At 57.3% G+C, this 18,337-nt stretch overlaps 2 protein-coding genes and 1 long non-coding RNA gene across 4 annotated transcripts; 1 reads left to right on the top strand and 2 right to left on the bottom strand.

Annotated features, from left to right (window-relative positions):
- Positions 1-6,445: 6,445 nt before the first annotated feature.
- Positions 6,446-10,006, bottom strand: GPR142 (G protein-coupled receptor 142). Its single transcript, XM_073232906.1, has 3 exons — positions 9,998-10,006; positions 8,049-8,277; positions 6,446-7,377 (listed from the first exon to the last, which is right to left on the bottom strand). Exons 1-3 carry the CDS (start codon positions 10,004-10,006, stop codon positions 6,506-6,508), a joined length of 1,110 nt encoding a protein of 369 aa, XP_073089007.1. The 3' UTR covers positions 6,446-6,505.
- Positions 10,007-11,071: 1,065 nt separating this feature from the next.
- LOC108386195 (uncharacterized) lies at positions 11,072-13,176 on the bottom strand. Of its 2 annotated transcripts, XR_001850511.3 has the most exons (4): positions 13,102-13,176; positions 12,737-12,823; positions 12,398-12,468; positions 11,072-11,680 (listed from the first exon to the last, which is right to left on the bottom strand). It is a non-coding gene; the product is annotated as an uncharacterized lncRNA (long non-coding RNA). The 2 variants fall into 2 exon arrangements; XR_012130863.1 differs by having other exon boundaries at positions 11,072-12,468.
- A 190-nt stretch (positions 13,177-13,366) lies between these two features.
- BTBD17 (BTB domain containing 17) lies at positions 13,367-18,189 on the top strand. Its single transcript, XM_036997665.2, has 3 exons — positions 13,367-13,520; positions 15,125-15,401; positions 16,791-18,189. Exons 1-3 carry the CDS (start codon positions 13,436-13,438, stop codon positions 17,863-17,865), a joined length of 1,437 nt encoding a protein of 478 aa, XP_036853560.2. The 5' UTR covers positions 13,367-13,435; the 3' UTR covers positions 17,866-18,189.
- The last annotated feature ends 148 nt before the right edge of the window (positions 18,190-18,337 follow it).

The following is an 18,337-nucleotide window of genomic DNA, read 5'->3' as shown; positions in this document are numbered from 1 at the left end:
TGGGAATCCGTGCCTCAGGGAACCAAGTTCTAGGACAAGTGACAGGCTCTCATGGACATGACTGAGCTGTGCATTCACCTGGGGAAGAAGGGAGGGACCCTGGGAAAGGTCAAGCAGCTGGGGTCAAGCTTGTTGTCCTGGCCCTTGGTGACAATCCCCAGGGCAGAAAGGCCAAGATTTGCAGAATTATCTATGAGTCCCGGGGCAGGGTGCAGATATTCTCATAAAAAACAAACTCACAAGCAAATAAGACATCATCCCTATGACCTGGATGTCCCAGAGGTCTGGAGATTTGGCAGAACTGGATCTATATCATGCTTGTTCTCAGATTTCCACCTTCATAAAGTCAGAACACTCAGACTTCAGCCCCCCTAGCACGCACCAACCCCACATCGCTCTCCTGGAGGGGCAGGGCCCTTGGAAGCACTAGCTATGGAGAACTTAGGAAAACCCTTCTGCCCTAGCACCCTCCAGGGGATGTCTGATGGTGATGTCTGCTGCCCCAAGGGGAGACGCAGCTCCCAGGTCCATGCTCGCCAGCCGTGTCACCTCCTGCCACCTCCCACCAGCTGGGTGGGCACCAGGACCGGAAGGGACAGCCTACAGCAGACACTCAGCTCCCACGCCCCCTGGCCAGGCACTGGGGCTCCAGGGTGGCCATGTCAGCAGGTGGTAGAGGAGCTCTTCCGGTGAGCCCTGCCCATTGCCCTTCACCCCAGCCGTCTTCTGCAGTCCCTCCACATCTCCGGGAGATGGCATCACTAGGCCCTTCTTCCACAGAAGAGGGGTAGTGCCCTCCCCAGGAGCCTCAAAGTCCTTTGTGAGACCACAGACTTCCACTTAAAGCCACTCACACATCCCTGCCCACTTCCCTCCACTAGAGCCTCTTCCCTGCACCCTCCCTGCCCCAGCCACGGCCCTGCAGCCTCTGCCCTCTGAGGAGTGGTGTGGCAAACCATTCTGTGGTGCCAGGCAATCCTGGCATCCTCTCCCTGCCCTTGCCCTGCCGGCTAAATATACATCTAGGAGGAGGAGTCTGGGGAGGAAGCACCACACACTGTTTAACTCTTTCACCTCCAGCAACCTTGACAAGGCTGACATTGAGGTGGTCTGGCGACCCAGCAGGAGGGGTGCCCAAGGCTAGACTGGAGGAGCCCCTTCCCAGGCTCAGCTGGAGGGCAGGTGGCGGGGTGGGCCCTCACAGCAGGCCTGGAGGACGACACCCTAGGTGGGCAGTCAGGTGCCCTCTGGGAAGGAGACCACCTGTGCTCTCACTGCCCTCCCCCTCCCGCCCAGGAGGAGGAAACTGAGGTAAAGGAGGGCAGGTGGGTTTCTGCCACTCAACTTTCCAGGCAGCTGTGAGGCTAAGTGGGGCCCTAACCCACCTTCTCCAGAGGAACGAAGGGTGGCCTCAGCTCCCGTTTCAGCAAGGCCTGGGAGTGCCAAGCAGGCGCCCACCCGCTCCCCAGGGTGGGTCTCCTTTCTAGGCTTCTGGAACAGAGGTGTGAAGCCTGGGAGCAGCTTCAGAGGCAGGTGGGAGTCTCACAAGTGGATTAGCCCCCACCTCCCCTTCCCTACATGGCAGCGAGCACCCCGTGTGGGCCCCTTCAGCTAGGCCTGCCTTCCTGTCCACCCGCCAGTGATGCGCCCAGAGGCTCCCATCTCCCCAGCTGGGAAGGGGCTGCAGGCTGGCAAGGTCAGTGGGGGCTGCCTGGGAGGATCAGGCGGGCTGGGCATAGACTCTCCCTGCTGTTTTGTGACCTTGGGAAGCGCCGGCAGCAGCTCTGGGGCCCCTCCAGGGCCAGTGGCAGGCACTCATGGAAGGCACCCTGGGTCCCATCTCTGCTTGGGACTGCTGGGGGCTTGGCAGTCTCCTTCTGCCCTCCCCCACCCAGCTCCTTGCCCTCCATCCTTGCCATGTGGGCCACTGTCAGGGCGCCAACTCCCTTGGAGGGTAGGATGCCCAGGGGGCTGCCATGGCCAGGACCCGCTGGCCAGTGGGTGGGTGCAGGTGGACCCGGACTGGGGTGGGGCGAGGGGGTGCCAAGAGGCACTGATTGAAGAAGCCCTGGGCTCTGAACCCAGGCAGGCTGAGTCCCCATAGTGGGGAAGGTAGTTCCCCGAAGTGGAGACAAGCAGGAAGGGCTGCCTGGACCCTGCCGAGGGAGGAGGCTGATGAAAGGACCCTTTACACAGCGCCACGCACTGGAAACCTTTCCACTGACCAGAATAATCTGAGAAAACTGCAGCAGCAGCCTGCGGAACCCCTGCGCTTGGCCAACAGGGGTGGGGAGAGGAGGGAGCAGCCCGGATGTGGCTGTGGGCCCCAGGGCAGGCACAGTTTCTCTGCAATAACAGGGATCTTCCTATAAAGTCCGCTTAAAGCCTGCGGGCGGGTCCTCTAGCCTGCCTGTCCTCCAGCCGGTCCTGCAGCGCCCCCTGCTGTCCGAGCCGATAGCAACAGGCCAAAGAGGGAGTCAGGCCGCAAGACCCTCTGAGCAGCTCAAGCTTCCCCAGCAAGGAGACAGGGCGTGGCTGGCGGGGCGGGGAGCCAAGATGCCCGGGACGCTCCCGCGTCCAAGACTCCCACCCCAGCTCCCGTCCCTGTCGTTCCTGCCCGCGCGCCTAGAACCTGGCGGGCCAAAGGGCTCAGTGCTGAGCTCAGCAGGTAGAGTCCTGCTCTGGGGGACCCCGCCCCTGGGCGCAGTTGCTGAAAACAGGACATCTTCCAGAAGTTTCTCCCCTGCTTGCGTGTCAGGCACCCTCCCGCCGCCACCCTGGGAGGAGGTAGGCAGCTGTGGACCCTTTTACCCAACCGGCTGCCGTTGTTTATGGACAAAAAGAAAAAAGGGAAAGAGCAGAAGAGTCCCTCAAGGGGAGAACTCGAGTGAGCTGGGGATGAATGGGGCAGAGAGCAGGGGTGTTCGGCAACGCTGGACGTCCTGCCAGCGTGCCAGCCCGGCGCAGACTGGAGGGCGCTGGGAGGGAGCCCAGGAAACCCGGCAAACAACATGTGTATTCCCTGCCGAAGAGCAAGTGAGAGAGGCAGAGGCGAAAGGGACCAGCAACCCAGTCGTGATTAAGGAAATAAGAATTAAGTTTTCTGAACTGAAAGATACTCTTGGTGTGGAATTTAAAAGATTCCGGGAAACTTCCTAAAGACAGACGCTCATTCTCAGATACCTCTTCCTCACAGTTTAATAAAAAACAGCAAGATCTTCCCAGCGTCCAGGAAGAAAGGAGAGAGCTCACGTTTAAAGATAGTAGACTCACACTGAATCCTGCTACGCCAACCAGAAAGAAGAGAAACGTGGGGGGACACTTCACAGAAAGTTAAGAGCAAAGTTAAACTGCACATGCGGCCAAACTGACATTGATCTTTAAAATAACCAGTGTCTGGGCAGAACTGGCCCCCTCCACCCCACTCTTATGAACGTGAATTTAAAGAGGTCATTAAGTTAAAGTGGGGTCAGTTAGGGTAAGTAAGCACTAATCCAGTCTGACTGGTGTCCTTAGTAGAAGAGGAGATAAGGACACACAGAGAGACACCAGGGATGCACGTGCCCAGAGGAACGGTCATGCGAAGCCACTGCGAGAAGGCAGCCATGTGCATGCCAGGGAGAGGGGCCTCGGAGAAGCCGACCTTGCCCACATCTTGTTCTTGGACTTCCAGCCTCCAGAACTGTGAGGAAATACATTTCTGTGGTCGAAGACACACAGCCTGTGGCATTTTGCTTTGGCAGCTCTAACAAACAAATAGGCGTGGGTACAGAGACCAGAAAACCATTTGTTAGCCAACCTCCAAGCCAGCAAAAATCATATACAGGTTTGGGAGGATGAGAGAACATAAGATCAGCTGACAAACTGGACGATACATGGGGGCAAGGCTATAAGGAAGAAACTCAGAATTTCAAAAAGCATTTCCGGTAGCCAAGCTATTTCAGCAGATGGGTCAGAGGAAAGCAGGGGAAACACACCACTGCAGGCTCCTCCTCCTCTAGGAGCTGCTGGGAAATTAACGATAAAGATGCATGTGGCAAATGGGCAGTGTAAATAACAGTTTTCATTTATATTTCAGTAACATGCTTATCAAAGTGATGATCTCTCATTTGGGTAGCAAAATGTTAAGAAGCAACTGCTACCCAATGCATGATATTGGTTCCCAAACACAGTAAGTCCAGGACCAAAATGTTAAGTGAGGCAAAGCATCGCTGAAGCGACACTTCTTCTAATCTTCTGCACCTGCGAGCACCTGAGAGCACCTGTGAGTACCTGAGAGCACCTGAGAGGTGATGGGTGGAATGGGGAATGGACCAGGAGCCCGCCAATGTGGGTTTGAGTTTCTGTGTTGCTCTTGACCAGCTGAGGGCCACATGCATATCATTTAACCTCTGTGGGCCCCTTTCCATCAGCCTGTGAATTGGTTACAGTCCTCAGGATATAGGGTTGTTTGGAGACACTGATGTGTGCCAGCCTGTGGGTACATGTGAGGTCATGTTACTAATATCAGTAGCTGGGTTCTGGTGGCTCAATGCCCCCACCTGTACAATATTCTACCTGCCTCCAGGGAGCCTCCCCATCCTTTCTGGAAGTTCCTGGTTCCACCTGTGCCCAGGGACAGGCGAGTGAATCTGTCTCCTCAAGGACAGCCCACCTGCCAGTTGAAAGAGGCATCCCATCCCTAGTCCTGCCCCAGCTGCAGGTACCTTCCACAGATGACACTCTTTTCTGATACTGGGTGGTGCCCCTGCAGGGCCCTGCCGGTTTCATACACAGTTGGACAAGGTCACCCCCCAACAATGTCCCATTTAATTCTGCATTACAAAGGCACCTTTCTGCCCAAGACTGTTTGTGCTGTGCAGGAGGGCTGGGGCTGGGGAAGGCATCATCCTATCCTCCAGGGCCCCCTGCCCCAGGGTTCTTGCACTTACCCCCTCCTCCTTAAGCAAGGAATGCAGCCCTGGTGTCTCAACTCTGCCCACAGACACACCAGTGTGTGCTTGGGGGAACCCTCCATGCCCCAAGCCCACTCAGGGCCAGGGGGACCACATGGTGGCAGAAATGATGCAACATTTGGGTCCTCAATCCTTTCTCTAAACTCTTGGGACCGGATGTGTCTCAGAATTCAGAACTTCTCAGAGTGAAGTCATTAGGTCTGGACTTGAGTCGGGTGTGGGGCTGAGAGTCTGCAGCAGGACTGTGTGGACACACGAATTGTCTCAAATCAGTTCAGGTAGGGTTTTACCACTAAACGTGTTTGTGGGAAACCTGGGGAAAATGTTTTGGCTTTCAGAGCTTAAAATTAGGAGTTTAGAATTGTGGATAAAGAATCGGGGATCTGCCTTTCTTCTTTTGGCTGAAAGTCCCTTCCCCAACATCCCTGCTCTGGGAAGCAGTAAAGGAGAGGGGGAAAGCCAAGCACTTATTTGCATTCTCCGTGTGTCCAATATACTCCTGGCCCTGTTGCCTGTGCTGGTCCATGAAGGGGCCAGGTGCTGGTGGGGGCTGGCCTGCACCTCCCATTCAAGGGAAAGATCAGCTCAGCCTGACCAGGAAGCAGAAGGCAGCCCCAGCCTGGTAGCAGCGGCTAATGTGTTTACTCAGTGCACAGAGCAGGTGGGAGGTCCATCTGCTAATCTCTCCTAGCTGCCTCTCCCGGCTGGCATCATTGCTGAAAGGAGAGAGGGGGGCCTGGGGAGTCTAGGAGGGTCCTGGCTGCCAGCCGTTTCCTTCCTCCTGTGGTGGTGGGCTCCTAGTGGAGTGGGCTCAGAGGGACTGGCCAAGTCATCCCTCCAGCCCTCCTGGTCCCTGGGCTGAGAAGGTATTTTCTTTCTTATCCTCAGCAACAATGAAAGCTGCAGGCCTGGGGCTGTCCAGAGGCCCTGACCCGACCCTGTTCTGACTACAATAGGGAGTTAAGTGGACTCTAACCTGGATGTTTGAGCCCCAAAGGGTTGTGCATCCCAGAGTTAGGGCACCAAATCTGCTTTCTAAGATGACCTCCTTGCCCAAGCAGCCCCCTCCCATTGCTTGGCCCAGCACATTTGGTTTCCCCAGCCCAGGAAATGCCCGGATTCCTGAAGGTATCTTCCTTTTCATCCTGGCATTGCCGCTGGAAGCCAGAGAAATGATCAACTCAGGAAATGAGAGGTGGGCTCCAGAGAAGGGGTGGACTAGAAATAATTCATCCACCAATCTTTTCATTCATTCCTTCATTTAACCAACATTAATGTGACTTCATAATGTGCCAGGTGAAGGATTCCTGACTTTATTAGCCTGTGCCTGGCAGAGCCCTTTCCTTGTTCCAGGAAATGGGCATTGTTGGTGCAACTTATGTAAGAGTTGGCTCATTTGTCCTCCTCGCCCTGGGGAGCCAGCCCCAAAGGAAGGAGCCTCTCCTTCCTCAAGTGCAAAGTAGAGTGCTGATAAAGTTTGTGGGTACAACCACCAAGGTCCCAGTCCATCTGGTCCTGAGTCACCCAAGCACCTTGGCTGGGCCCCTCCTCTACAATTCTGCCCCTTTGCCGAGTCCTGGAGGCTTCAGCATGGGCTCGACAACCATGCCCTTGGGCTGTGAACCCAGGGCACAGGGCAGGTGGACATGATGGATGACCTCTCGGACAGTAGCCCGGAAAGTCCTGCTGACAAAGCAGTAGAGGCCAAAGTTGATTGCTGTGTTGAGCATGGCCGCCATGTTGGCCAAATCCAAGGCCAGGTGAACCCTCCAGTCCCGGTGGACGGGGGCCACGTACAGGTGGTAAAGCATGACAAAGATCCGGGGTGCCCAAAGGAGAGCGAAGAGGGTGGTGATGCCCAGGAGGATGGCTGTGCTCTTGCCCACCTGGGGTCGCAGCCCACCCCGGCCCCTCCTCTGTAACTGGCAGATGATGGCTGAGTTGGTGACCAGGAAAACACCACAAGGGATGAAATAGACGGTGAGGCAGTGAGCCCACTTGAGGACCTCGTCCAGTGTGCTGGGGGGGCTGGCGTCCCTCCACACGTCCAGCCACCAGTAGAAGGGGATGCCAGTCAGCAGGGCAGCTCCGAGGACAAAGGCGATGGCCCGGCGGGTCCGGCCTGGGGACGAGGCAGCCCGATGGTGCAGAGGGTGGCACAGGGCACTGTACCTGTCGACGGTGAGCAGGACAGCGATCCAGACTGATGCATGGTTGGCCGCAAACTCCAGGATGTTGGCTGTGCGTACCACAGCCTGGGGCACCTCTCGGGCTAGCACGGCTCCCTGCAGAAGGAAGCCCACGAACACGATGACCACTTGGGTGACAATGTCTGAGGCCGTGTGCGCCAGAAGGTAGTAGTAGGAGGGCTTCCTGGTCCTGGAGGCAAGGCGGGCCAGGGCCGCTGTGGTCAGGAGGTTGACTGATGGTGACCAAGGTTGCAGAGGGGAGAGGTCAGAGGCATTAGAAGGGCTGCTCAGGCTTCGCTGTTCAAGGTGTTGTCATCGTCCCTCCCCCCTGCTTATTCTGGCCTCTCTTTTCCTCTTTCTAGACCTTTCTTAGAACTCACACTGTCAGGAAGCCTAGTCAGATCAGCCCTGCCCTGTCTCTCCACACACCAGAGGCCACTGACTTGGCTCTGGCGTGAGGGGTCTGTCTTACACGCGGGCTTCCCTGGTGACACACAGGGATGGGTAATTCCTCAAAGCTGGACCCCTTGCCCTGCCCTGTACCCCAACCCCCAGCTCTGCTCTCTGAAAGCAGTGGGTGGTACAGGAAGCTTTCACCTGAGCAGAGGGCAGGCCTGCCTGAACTTAGTCATCCACGAGGCTGCCCAGTGTGGGAGTGGAAGTGGGGCTCTGCTCTGGTGGAGTCTTGGATTTAGCTATTGAGCACCCCGAATCCTGGCCCCTCACCCACTCCCTACTGTGGTTTGCTCCCCAGTAACCCAGGTCACCCTCCCCTAAAGGCAAGGGGAGCCCCAGTGTCTCTGATCTGGGTCTCAGGGGTCAGCAGAGAGGATTGGCACCCAGAGAAGGAGGATCCCAATTTCTGGCTGACCCTAAGACCCCAGACTCCAGTTCCCCTGCTCACCAGGCAGCCCCAGGCCCAGCAGGATGCTGTAGTAGATGACAGGAATGACACCAGCCACACACGGGGACCTCTCTGGGATCTCTGGCCAATGGCCTTCAAACTCCTGGCTCAGCCCACTGCCATTGGGTGTGGGCAGCAGGGTCACTCGTGGCTGGTCAGCTAGAAAGGGTAGAAGGGTGGGGTGAGAGTATGCAGTCTCTTTCCAGCCTGTTCCCACAGCAGCCCCACCCTGACTCTGGCCCTGAGCTCTTTATTCACCCCTGTTCTGTGCAGACCCCTTGGCTAGGCCCGGCCAAAAGGCAGTCCCCATGGCCAAGCACACCCCATCCCTCCCCAGCCCTCGGTGGCCTGGCCACCCATCCACGGGAAGAAGTCACGAGTGGCATTTCGTGCAGCCATGGAGACTATAGCTCTCAATTGCGCTGCTGCTGGTGGACCTTCAGCCTGGAAAGCAGGGCCCTAAAATGGGCTGGTGGCCCTGCCAGGGAGGGCGCTTGTGAAAATACAGATTCCTGGGCCTCGGTCCAGTCAAGGTGACTGGTGTGATCCACCGTGACTCATAGCAGCTGCCTGGCTGTGCTCAGCAAGCCATCCCCTCTTTAGGGGTTCCCCTCTTTCCTACAAAGACCACCCCTCTTCGTAGGTCAGCACTCTCAGAGCTGGAATGGCCCTGGTTTTTAGATGGGGGAAACTGAGTCCAGAGGAGGAATGTGACCGGCCCAGGATCACACAGCTGGCTTTTGGCAGCCCGCGACAGGGACTGGCCACATGCTCTGGCCCTTGTCTGTCAGCCCACACTTCAGGATTTTAGGTTTTACTTTCCAGCTTTTGATTTGCTGTTGAAGCCTCACTCACCCTACCCCTCAGCCCCCTGCTTAACCTAGGTTCCCCATCACACAACCCCACTCACCCCAGCCCCAGGGCTCCTCACCCGCCTCCACCCTGGTTGCCCCTCCCACCCAGTTCTGGGCACTTTACCTGTCTCTTGCCCCTCAAGTGTCATGCTCCTGGGTCACTTGGTGGCTTTCTCTGGGGGTCCTGGCGGCTCCCTCCCGGCTCGCCAGCTCTTGGAGCCGTGGTTTGCCTGAGTCCTTCAGCAGCAGTGAGCGGGTCGGGGAGGAAGGAGGTGGAACGAGGGAGAAGGGAGGAGGGCGGAAAGGGTGGGGCAGGGCTCAGGGGAATGAGTCTATGCGGCAGATGATGCCTGGAGTAAACGGGACCCCTGGGTGCACAGGCAGGGAAGGCGGCAGGCTGGAGGGAGACTTTGGGGAGGAGTGAGTATTTGGGGGAAAGGCAGAAGAATTTGGGGAACTGACTATGGCATCGGAGAGACAAGGGAAGGGCTGCCGAGGTGGGTGGGGGAAGACAGTGACCGGTAGGGAGAGGTGAGGCCCCACGGTCAGGGCCCAGATCTGATAGGCCTCCTGGGCCACGTTTGAAAGAGTCCGTCTTGCAGCTGCTGTGGGTGATGGGATGAGGAGGAGGCTACCCAAGGGGCGGCAGGCCCGGAAGCTTCACAGCCGTGGTGGCCACCGGGAGAGGCCTGACCAGGCTGCCAGCAATGCTGGGAAACCGAGACCCAGTGGCCCCCCTGCAAGCTGTTGTTTTCCTGGCCCTGGTGAAATGGACCATCCCTCCAGGAATATCAGTCACTGGCAAATAAACACCAGCCGGCGCGCCAAGCACTCCGGAGAGGCTGGAATCTATGCCTGGCTGGCTCCCCGGCTCCCATCGGGGTAAGGTGACCGGTGCAGCCACAGGGGACACCTGGGACAATGTGTGGATAGATTCCGGAAGGAGAGCTGAGCCCCAGTGTGGAATCGCTTCCCACACCCACCCTCTGGGAACTTAGCAGAGTCGGCTTCTGGGCCCCTTAAGGTGGATCCCACACCTGGGGTTAGAGCTGCTTTGACCCCACCCCGACCCGCACGCCCACCCCAGGCACTCACTGGGGCCATGCTGCCCCCTGGTGGCCATGTCATAGAATCTCAGCCCCAGAAAGTGCAAGTAACATAACCAGGCTACCACCTCCCTGTGCTACGGGCTGTGGGTGAGCAAGATGCCACTTACAGTTGAGTTGAAGAGGCCAGCCATTTGTGCGGGCCAACATTACCTGAGCACCCACCCTGTCCCCACGTGTGTCACCCTCACTGCAGCTCCGCCAGCTAACTCTGGTTACCAGCATTCACAAAAGAGGGGACTGAGGCTCAGAGAAGTTCAGCAGCTTAAGTGAAGCTAAAGCCACAGAGCTGGTACATGGCAGTTGGAATTTGAACTCAGTTTTGTTTTTTCCCCAGAGCTTTGTCACACAACTGTCTCCAGAGACCAGGTGGTCAGAAAGGGAGAAGCCACTGTGAGCTCAGGCTTTATGGAGGAGGAGAATGTGGTTACTGGTGGACAGCACTTAGATGGGAAGGGCATTTGAGTGGGGAGAACAGCATGACAGAGGGTGCTGAGGCAGGATAGTGGCTGTGCCACTGTGGTGGGACACCCTGGCTTCAGGGGGAGCTTTCACTAGTGTAGGAGGTACTTCGGGGACAGATTCATTCTCATTTATTATTAGTGTGCCCCCTGAGTACACAGGCCTGGAACTTAAGGTCAGGACTCCATGTTCCCTAATCAAAATGTTTGAGGGCACCCTGGCTCAGGAAGAGACAGGTTCCAGATGTAGGGGAGTCTGCAGTCTGGCCAGCGCTGGGTCTGGGGGCCACATCTCTGCGGTGGGCATCACCACAGCCCAGGGCCCGTCACCCACTCTGCAGAGTCAGAAACCTCATTCTGCATCAAGCTTGCAAGGGTTTTCAGTTGCTTTTACAGTCCTGGAAATTTCTCGTTTAATGGGGATCATATGTGGCTACTGAAATAGTTTCCCAGAAAAGATAGCATGGGATCATGGAAAGAAAAGTCAAATATAAAAGCAGTATTTGACAGAATTTTATTGTTGTTAACAACCATTTGATCAATAAATATGAGAGATGCCCTCTCAAAAAAAAAAAAGCAGTATTTGGATTCTGGCTTTGTCCCTTCCTGCTCATGAAAGCTCAGACAAGCCACTTAGGTTGTAAACACTAGGGCAGAAAGTAAGTCCTCTCTGGGAATTGTTCTAGTTTGTGAGCTCATCAGACTTGCTCTCAAGGCGTTACGGAGCTTCCAGATCCACAGGCAAAATAAAGCGGAGCAACTCAGATCCTCATCTTAAAGACCTTGAAGGGCAGATGCCCTCCTCCTCTCCTGCTCCAAGGCTTTCACGTGCTACACACATGCACACATGTTGCATGCACACACGCTCACCTACACACACACACATGCATGCATGCACATTCCAGCAACCCTTGGGCCAAGAGAATGAGAACAGAGAATGCCTGGTTCTGAAGGATCAGTTTCTAAATCATTAGAGAAGTTTCAGGATAATGGAAATTGAAAATAGTAGGAGGTGGGGCCTCCCAGAGACGGGGAGTCGGAGGTGATCCTCCTGGATCTTCTTTGTAACTCGAGGCCTCCCTGATCCGTGCGCACTTGAAATGACGTCTGTCTAATTCTACTAAGTAGATCTTAGTTTGGGGTGTACATGACAATCGCCCAGGAGGTGCCCTGGTAGACGGAGGAGATTCCAATGCAGGTGGGTTACATTTCTAAAAAGAGAGATGCAGCCTCAAGGAATCCTGTTTACCGACAGACCATTTTTCTGAGTAGCGGGTTCTCTTATTATCATCTCTTTGTCATCAGTAACATTCCTTTTGAAAAGCATTGCTGTGAATGGAAGCTGGGATGCCCTCAGAGGCCCAGAGCCCCATTACACTGAGGCTTTGTCTTGCTGGGCTAGTCCGGGGACGTGGTGCAGCCCCTGGGAAGGGCAGGCAGGCGGCCAGTGGGCAGGGGATGGTGGGTCTGGATGAGGGGAGCCAGGCGTGAAGGTCAGGGCAGCTGGGAGGGGTTTCCGCCGGGCTGGACAGCTCCATCTCTGCCAGCCCGGACGAGGCAGGTGCCAGACCCAATTCCTGCTCCAGAGAGGGGGTGGGACTGCTGGCTGTCTCTGTGCCAGCCAGGGGCAGAAATCAATGCATAGAGCTGGTCCCTGGGATCCAGAGAGCAAGGGAGGGCAGGCTCCAGCCCTCCCCCGTCAAGGACCTCGCCTGGGGAGAGACTCTGAGATGGATCTCTTGGGAGCCCCCTGCTTCAGCTCATCAACCTCGAAGGGGTCCCCCCCACCGAGAACTGGGCCAGGCTCCACTTGTCCTCTGAAAAAGTGAGGCCCACCCACCCACAACCCCACTTCCATGGGCTCTAGGCCCCACCCTCTTTGTTTTCAGAAGAGCACTCCTTTGCACTAACCCAACCGAGACTGTCACCTCATTCTCTGCCTCGGTTTCTCCTATGGTCGGGGTGGGATGCCAGATCTGCTGTGTGTCTCCTTGGAACCCTGGGAAGGGAAAAATTACAGCTGGAAGTCAGACGGAAGGTGGTGAGAGAAGCCTTCCAAGGAGGTGAACCTAGATTCCTGAGGCCACTTGGGAAGTTGAATTAAGTGAAGGGAGTGGTAGGCAGGTATGTGCCCACCTCAGCACCTCTAGTTCCCCAGCCCAGATTTGGGCAGGGGGATAGGCTGAGGGCCAGCCTCTCTGCTCTGGGCAGGGGTGCACAGGGTCGGGTGTAGCCGCTCTATGCCCAGCCCTGCTGTCTTAGCTCACCTTGATGCTGGATGCGTGATGTCCACAGTCCCTGTGGAGCCTCCCTAAGGGCCCATCACCCTCCGCAGAGCATGCAGGAATATGCTTCTACAAAAATCATGAAAATGATAGCACTTACCCCAAGGGCTCCTATCAAGACCCTTGCCCTCCTATCTGGAGAGCTAGCCCACCCCAAAATGGGAGAGGGGGGCGGATGGGAGCCTGAGATGCGTCTTCCCTCTCTCCTTCCAGACCCTTCCTTTGCAGCCGGCTCACCATGGCACTCCAGCCGTGATGCTGGCAATTGTGCCCTGTGACAGGATGGAGGCTGTGCCCGGGGCTGGGGCTGGGGGCCCTCTGGGCCCTTGGCTACAGGAGCCCCTTACCTGCTCTTTGGAGAGCCTAAAACTTCCCAGGAGAGGAATGACTAGCTCTGCTGGGTGGGAGGAGATGTGGGGGAGGGTGCCGGATCTGTACCCTTCAGGGGCCCATGGGCAGCACAATAGCCCCGGGCTGCCACTCTCTGGCTTAAGTGGTTGCCTGGGCAACAGCTGGGGCCTGTTTCCACCAATCCATGGCAGAGGCTGGGTGGGGGGAGGGAAGCTGGCCAGGAAGGGGGGTGCTGGCCCCTTGCACTGGATCCTATATAAGGAGGAGGAATGTGAGCAGAGTGGTCTGGGCTTTGCTGTCCCTGCAGTGGGCTCAGGGGCGGGCACAAAGATGCTTAGGCTGGGCTATGCCAAGCCTAGGTCCTGGGCCAGCTTCTGGGCCATCCTGACCTTGGTGGGCCTGGCTACTCGTGCAGGTGAGTGGGCAGTGGGGGCTGGGGATGGGGGGGCAAGGCGCAGGGGCAGGACTTTCCAGGCTTAGCTGCACACGGCCAGGAGGGGGCGGTATCTAGCCGGCCAGGATGTGTGCAGAGTTGATTTGATCAGGACAGCTCCGTGGATGAAGGGAGGAGGGCTGGGAAGGCAGGCGGGGGGCTTAACGACAAGACCTTTCCACCGTGCATGTCCCAAGCTGAGGCAAGGGGGATGCCATCAGCATTCAGGCCCCTCAAAGAGACAGCCTGGGAGGTAGGGCTGGGCATGAAGCGCCAACCCGCCCCTCAGCCTCGCTCTCTCCCTCTGCCCCTCTCTCACACGCAGATACTCTGCTCTCGTGTGCACCTGCTCTCCCATAGTCTGCATGGGCCACGGGCCTGGGTGTGCTGGGGCGGGTGCCCATCTGCTGCTGTCAGACACCCTGACTCCCTCTCTGAGGCCTCTCACTGTTCTCAGTTTGGGGAAGTGGCTAGCAGCATTTTCTGTCACTTAATTTCCTGTAACTGTGTGCATGTCCCCATCTGACCCTCATGGAGTCTCTGGAAACATGAGAGAAGGACTCAGGGTGGCCAGCCTGAAGGGGGAATACCAGCCTCCATATGCATGTACTGAGAGAGTCCCATTCCAGTCCTGGCTCGCTCTCTGTACTTTCTCTGGTCCCCCAGAAGCCACCTGCTGAGAGTGGACTTCCGTCTCACAGACCGGGACCCAACAGGGCAGCTGGAGCTTGGAAACAGCTTCCCCTCCATGCCCACAGCCTCCTTTCGTGCCCTGCCCTCCCCTCCTACTCAGTGCCCGGGCCCCCTAACCTTCTCTCTGCTCCCAGCTCTCCAAGCCCATTCTCATTAAGGGCCTTTGCAGGGCTGGTGCTTTGGCCTGGACACTCATCTTCTGGCCGGCTCCTCCTTATCACTTCCTCAGGGAACCCATCCCTGATTCCTGAGCCTAAAGTAGCCCCATCCCCCACTGCTAGCACTGCCCTTATTTATCAAAATCTAAAACTAGAATGCTTATATCTCTTATTGCCTGTCTAATAAGCTCATTTGTGCTTTTATGAGTGTAAGGACCTGACTGGTTTTGTTCACTGCCATATTCTGGGCTCACCAGGAGAGTGTCTCACTCATAGTAGATGCTCAATACGTATTTGATAATGAATGTACCGCTTTTGACAACTTTCCCAAGGGATCAGGTGGACAATTCTTCAGGAGGTGAGAGGGGTGGGGACCAAGAGGTTTCTCAACCCTCGTGTGGAGGTCTGGCACCATGGATGCCAGTTCTGGGCATTTCATCCCACGTAAGTTTATGACCTCTCCTTGCCAGGAATCCACTCCCTTCCAAGAGCACCTTTTCAGGGTCTGCTCTTGGGCAAGTTCATGACCTTCCTAATTCAGAATGTGCTTTGTGCACAGACGTGCATCACTGTACTCCATGGGCACAAACAGGTATGCACACAGCCTCCCCAGGCCCACCCACCCCCTGCCCACACCCAAGAACACGATTCTCCAGCTGGTCCTTCTGTACCCCTAGATCACTGCCCAGGACCCAGGTGCCTTCTCAGGCTGTGCTGTGTTCTCTCCTGTTGCAGCTCAGAGAGCTGATGTTGGTGGGGAGTCAACGGGCACCTCCATCAACCACTCCCAGATGCTGTTCCAGCGCTTGCAGGAGCTGCTGCGGCAGGGCAATGCCAGCGATGTAGTTCTGCGGGTGCAGGCTGTGGGCACTGATGAGGTCCGAGTCTTTCATGCCCACCGCCTGCTGCTGGGCCTGCACAGTGAGCTGTTCCGGGAGCTGCTGAGCAACCAGAGTGAGGTGGTGCTGCAGGAGCCCAGGGACTGCACTGCTGTCTTTGACAAGTTCATCAGGTGGGGAAGGATTGGGGGAAGGCTTCATCCCTTTCCACTCACAGGGTCAAGGATGCCCTGGTCTCTTAGAGGACTTTGTCCATCCCTGCAGGTCATTAGGATGATAATGCAAACCATCTTCTTCATCCCTTCCCCCACTGCCCTCTTGCAAAATGCAATGTGATTCCCCTGCCCTTGCCTGTAAACTCAGTATGGTTTGATGTCAGCTACCAAATGCTCTCAGAGCCGTTTCCAAACCTGGCCTTGAGAACTTTTAAAAACTACAGATTCCTGGACCTGCCCTGGATTGTTGGCTTCAGATCTGGGGTTGGGCCCAGAAGTCATTTTTTATTTTAAAGCCTCCAAGTGGTATTGCTGCCAGATTTTGAACCAAAGGGCTAGGAAGCTGCAAAAATGAGCCAGCCCTCTCCCTCATCTCCTGCTTCAAGCCAGTGAGCTGCACAGGGGGCACCATTCACACTGTAGTCTGAGAAAGTAGCCCTGTTTCAACGGCTTAGACTAGATGTCTGCAGAATCCCAGTTATCTCTTCCAAGTTCCAGGCAATAGGAAGAGGGATAGCACAGAGGGGCAAAGGGCCCTCTCCACCCCAGTCCCCTTTATCCAACCAACCTTCCCCCAGTCTCAGAGGCTGCCTCCCTCCACATCTCATTGGCTAGAATTTAGTCACATGGCCACATCCACTATAGAGAAGCTGGGAAACATCCTGCATTCATGGAGGCAAATTTGTGGGGCTGAAATGCTGAGGAAAGTGGAGACATGGGTGTTGGGGCAGGTATCTGGCAGTTGCCCCTACGCCTGTGTGGTGCAGTACTCATGGGACTGGCAGGAAGGGCAAGCAGAGGGATGGCTGCAGACAGAGACAAAGGGAGCAAGAACGAGAACGGTAAGGAGTGGAAAAGACAGCAAGAAAGATGGGGCTGCAGGAAGCGGGCAGGGGAGAATGAGAGGTAATTGGTGTTGACTGCGTGCTTTGTGGCATGTACCGTTCATTCTTCGGTTGTCACAACAGCCCTGTTATCCCCCTTTCCGAGATGAGTAGCGCAGGTTCAGCAGACTTGCCCACTTATAGCAAGAAGGTGGCAGGATGTAGATCTGAACCCACGCTGTAAACCCCACAGTGGCAGGAGCCACGTCTGTCTGGTTCGAGCTTAGAGCTCGGGACCTAGCAGATGCACGAGAAACGTAAAGAAGAGGCCGTGAAGTAGGATTGCCACGGGACGGTCCTTGAGAGGAAAAGACGGGAAGCCTTAGGGCCCACTGCTCTGCTTGCATCCCTGACCACAAGTGCTCTACCCAAGGCCATGCTTGCTCTGGGCTCAGAAAGTGGCTCTGAGTGGGTGCAGCGCAGCCTGGTCCTAACCTGCCCCGTCTCTGTGCCTCTCCGGCAGGTACCTCTACTGTGGTGAGCTGACTGTGCTGCTGGCCCAAGCCATCCCCTTGCACAGGCTGGCCACCAAGTACCGCGTGGCGTCCCTGCAGCGGGGCGTGGCCGACTACATGCGCGCGCACCTGGCTGGCGGCGCGGGTCCGGCGGTAGGCTGGTACCACTATGCGGTGAGCACCGGTGACGACGCCCTGCGCGAGAGCTGCCTGCAGTTCCTGGCCTGGAACCTGTCGGCCGTGGCGGGGAGCGCCGAATGGGGCGCGGTGAGCCCGGAGCTGCTAGGGCAGCTCCTGCCGCGCTCGGACCTGGTGCTACAGGACGAGCTGGAGCTGTTCCACGCACTGGAGGCGTGGCTGGGCCGCGTGAGACCGCCGCCCGGCGTGGCTGAGCGGGCGCTGCGCGCCATCCGCTACCCCATGATCCCGCCCGCACAGCTGTTCCAGCTGCAGGCGCGCTCGGCGGCTCTGGCGCGCTACGGCGAGGCCGTGGCTGACCTGCTGTTACAGGCCTACCAGTTCCACGCCGCTTCGCCGCTGCACTACGCCAAGTTCTTCGACGTCAACGGCAGCGCCTTCCTGCCCCGCAACTACCTCGCGCCCGCCTGGGGCGCCCCGTGGGTCATCAACAATCCAGCACGCGACGACCGCAGCACCAGCTTCCAGACGCAGCTGGGCCCGAGCGGCCACGACTCCGGCCGTCGGGTAACGTGGAATGTGCTCTTCTCGCCGCGCTGGCTGCCGGTCAGCCTGCGGCCTGTCTATGCAGACGCTGCGGGCACTGCGCTGCCCCCTGCACGCCCCGAGGACGGACGGCCGCGGCTTGTAGTTACGCCGGCCAGCAGCGGCGGCGATGCGGCGGGTGTGAGCTTCCAGAAGACGGTGCTGGTGGGGGCGCGCCAGCACGGCCGCCTGCTGGTCCGCCACGCGTACAGTTTCCACCAGAGCAGCGAAGAGGCGGGCGACTTCCTGGCGCAAGCCGACCTGCAGCGGCGCAACTCGGAGTACCTGGTGGAGAACGCCCTGCACCTCCACCTCATTGTCAAGCCCGTCTACCACACCCTCATCCGTACTCCCAAGTAGCCAAGTGGGACCAGTGGGTGGGGAGCTAAGCGTCCGGAACGCCTTCGGATTGGGAAATGAAGGCCTGGGTTCGGAGGGCCTGGGAGGGGCGCGGCCAGTGGAGGTGCGTACACCGGCCCCCTGGGTGGCCAGGCACTGACTGGGTGGAGGCCAGGTGAGAACTGGTAGACCAGATGCCCGACTTCAGGAGCTGATTTCACAGTTGACTTGAAGGCAATGTCCTTGGTTGAATAAACTGCTGCTCAGAGAGGCGAGGGGATGATTGAATCCCCCAGTTCCTGGGGGGAAAGAGCCCACGGAGGGCCCACACAGGGCTAGGGGTTCCCTGGCTTTCATTAGCTTTCCCCTGCCGGTGCACAGAAGATGGCAGGTAAGAGCAGTGCCTCTCCTGGGAGGGGGTCTGGGAAGGTGGAGGCTGATGGGATGGGGCAGGAATGGACCTTGCTAGCCCTACCCTTCCTGGGGGGGTCCT

This window comes from Manis javanica, chromosome 4 (genome assembly GCF_040802235.1).
Source record: "Manis javanica isolate MJ-LG chromosome 4, MJ_LKY, whole genome shotgun sequence".
NCBI classification, from domain to species: Eukaryota; Metazoa; Chordata; class Mammalia; order Pholidota; family Manidae; genus Manis; species Manis javanica.
Note: the sequence above shows the minus strand (reverse complement) of the source record. Positions and strands in the feature narration are given on the sequence as shown.

Coding starts and splice junctions, on each gene's coding strand:
- GPR142 (XM_073232906.1), bottom strand. Junction 7,378..8,048: donor GCTGGGCCTGGGGCTGCCTG/GTGAGCAGGGGA, acceptor GGTCACCATCAG/TCAACCTCCTGACCACAGCG.
- BTBD17 (XM_036997665.2), top strand. CDS start 13,436: ATGCTTAGGCTGGGCTATGCCAAGCCTAGGTCCTGGGCCAGCTTCTGG. Junction 13,521..15,124: donor GGGCCTGGCTACTCGTGCAG/GTGAGTGGGCAG, acceptor CTCCTGTTGCAG/CTCAGAGAGCTGATGTTGGT. Junction 15,402..16,790: donor GTCTTTGACAAGTTCATCAG/GTGGGGAAGGAT, acceptor CCTCTCCGGCAG/GTACCTCTACTGTGGTGAGC.